The sequence below is a fragment of the Pteropus alecto genome, unplaced genomic scaffold (genome assembly GCF_000325575.1).
Source record: "Pteropus alecto unplaced genomic scaffold, ASM32557v1 scaffold100, whole genome shotgun sequence".
NCBI lineage: Eukaryota > Metazoa > Chordata > Mammalia > Chiroptera > Pteropodidae > Pteropus > Pteropus alecto.
In genome coordinates, this window is record NW_006430723.1 from 1,151,717 (window position 1) to 1,154,154 (window position 2,438).

The 2,438-nt window shown below is 48.9% G+C and overlaps 1 protein-coding gene and 1 long non-coding RNA gene across 8 annotated transcripts in view; one reads left to right on the plus strand and one right to left on the minus strand.

Moving 5' to 3' along the window:
• Positions 1 to 1,978, plus strand: part of LOC107196000 — a 3,239-nt gene extending 1,261 nt beyond the window's left edge. Inside the window, exons 4-6 of one of the 5 annotated variants that reach the window (XR_003047393.1) lie at positions 5 to 68; positions 867 to 951; positions 1,519 to 1,978. This is a non-coding gene — a long non-coding RNA (uncharacterized LOC107196000). Of the gene's footprint in view, positions 1 to 4; positions 69 to 866; positions 1,242 to 1,518 lie in introns of those variants that run through there. The other 4 variants (XR_001517308.2, XR_001517307.2, XR_003047391.1 and 1 more) reach the window with 4 other exon arrangements.
• The window catches only part of CCDC142 (coiled-coil domain containing 142), a 6,787-nt gene that overhangs the window by 1,253 nt on the left and 3,096 nt on the right, over positions 1 to 2,438 (minus strand). For all 3 annotated transcript variants that reach the window (XR_003047386.1, XM_006905207.3, XM_025049394.1), the window contains exons 6-8: positions 564 to 678; positions 181 to 358; positions 1 to 56 (exon numbers count right to left, since the gene is read on the minus strand). The exon at positions 1 to 56 is cut by the window's left edge and continues 150 nt beyond it. Coding sequence is in view for 2 of the 3 variants with exons in the window: in XM_006905207.3 (XP_006905269.1) it covers positions 1 to 56; positions 181 to 358; positions 564 to 678 (349 nt within the window). In the remaining variant the exon portion in view is untranslated. The remainder of the gene's footprint in view (positions 57 to 180; positions 359 to 563; positions 679 to 2,438) is intronic.

The window sequence follows — 2,438 nt, forward strand, 5'->3', positions numbered from 1 at the left end:
CCAGCAACTCCAGGACCACTCCAAAGTCTTGCCTGAGCTGCAGTGCCCCCTGCAGGCTGAAGGCCGAGGTACAATGTGGCCACCTGACCCTCTTGTCTCTTCAAACTGCTCTACCCCAACTATCCCCTTCCCTTTTCCAGTTCCATTCATCCCTCTGCCCCTGCCTCCTTTTCTCCCTACCTGAACCGGATCCTATGGGCAAGGATGTGGTCAAGCCAGGCACCCAGGGTGGCTGTCAGTGCCTGGCCCAGGGCAGGGGCCTGGGCTTGGGGTGGCAACCCCTGCAATCCTTGCAACACAGGTTCCAGTATAATGCGGACCACCAATCTGGCATACTCATTAGGAATACTTGGCAGTTCTGGAGTCACAGAACAGAAAGGACAGGATATAAGGATATAGAGGTCCTAATGGAGTGTTTGGGGGAAAAGAGTAAGATTTCTAGCAGGGGAGGTGGGGCACAGGAGGTAAGGACCGGGATGGAGAGAGAGAAATGAAACCAGGATTTGGAGGGGTTGGGACACTTTTACCCCCCTGGGAACCCTGGGGATGCTGGAATGAGTTACCAGGACAGAGACGATGCTGCCAGTACCGACCCCTTGGCATGTGAAGTTCGAAGCCCTGTGTAGCTTGTTTATGACATTCTTGAAAAAAGAGACTTAATGACTGTTCAGGCAGGAGCTGTGGGGATAGGGAGAAGGTAAAAGGGGTTTATCTGTTATGGACTTGTCAAGTTCTGGTGCTTTTCTAAATCTGAGGTATTTAACCAGGCATCCATACAATCCCAGAACAGAATTGTACACATAATTGTATAGGCTCAGGCATTTTCTGAGGAGAAGTGCCATATCTTTTATTGGGTTTTCCAAAAGGTTTGGACCCAGAAGAGATTATGGGAAATTGCATCAGGATTACCCTGCTCTCCTCAGCTTGGTTCAGAAGATGGAAATCGTCCAGGTTAATTTTCTTTTACAGGGAACGTTAATGGGAAAAAAAGAGAAAGACACCCTCACCACCACCAATGTTCAAAAGCAAATGCTGGGGACAGGCTGAAGAAAGAAAGATTTGTACAATCTTTTGGCTGTCATGTATGAAAGAAAGGAAGGAATTGCATGTAGACAAAGAGTAAAGACTATAACTTTCTGAGATTCAGGAACTTTTGGGAAGTCCTTACACTCAGTATTCTGACAACCCACTTGCATTTCTCTAGAGCATTGTAACCTGTAAAGCAAGAAAAGGCCCACGTACTGGTTTGGTTTCTTTGGTGTGATAGGTTTTGTTTTGGGAGGGGGAGAGGACGGCAAAAAAGAGGGGGTCTCTACAATCCATTTTGGAGAAGAACCCCAAGAAATGGGACATGTGGTGGCAGGTCTGTGAAGAAAAGACGATTAGATGCCAACAAGCCTGAAGAGAGGAGGGGGCCTGGGGGGCCAGACATGGAGGTTGGGGTGGAGCCCATGTGGCTCCTGATACATATTCTGACAACAGCCTATCTAAATCCAAACTCTTCCTCTCTTCTTCCAGAAATCAGCACCCCCTTGTTCCTTATTTATGTCAAGGAAATTACCCCTCTTTCAACTGAACCCTTCATTCAACACTCCAGAAATACAAGGTCACACACTGAGACAGTCTTTCTTTCTGGGACATTACATACCAGCTGGGGAGAAAAATCACAACATTGAATTATTCTTTTTCATCCCAGTGCTGTATGTGGTGGAATGCCCAACATTGCAGATGCCCAAGAGTGCAATCACCAGGCAGAGAAGCAAAGCATCAGAGTGCTTTGCACAGTGTTTGGTTCACACGGTGAGCACATTGTCCCTGTTCCTTTTGCTGTCTTCTCACCACAACTACCAAGAGCTGGACCCTTCTCATCCCTTCCATCCTGACCACTGTAGCTGGATCAAACTGTCATGGTCTTCACTGTCCCCTTACAGCTCTTACAATGGCTCCCTATCACTCTTGAGATAAAGCCCAAAATCTGCGGACTGGTTTTCAGTGCCCTCCACATTTGATGCCAACTTGCTTACTCTTCCACAGTCCCCGACCCTCACCCCAGATGTGTGCATGCACGCACACATGCACGCACACACGTGCACACACAATACACAAAGGGAGCTTCTGCTTTGGTCAGGCCATCTCCCCATGATTCCCCCAGGAAACTATGAACTCCCCACCTCCAGTAACTTCTGCCACTCATCTGAGGCTGCCTAGCCACCAACTTGAGCCAGAGGCCTGGTACGGAGCATCTGTCACCACATGCCCATCTCAGAGCTCCAAGGACCATCACTGTCCACCCTGCTCATGAGGAGCCTGCTTTGGGACATGTTGAGTTGGAGGAGGCAACAGTAAATTGAGATGGCAGATACAGATGGTAGCTTAGGGCTAAACTGGCAGGGGTGGAGGGGAAGGTCCACAGCACCAAGGCACTGTGAGTGAGCAGG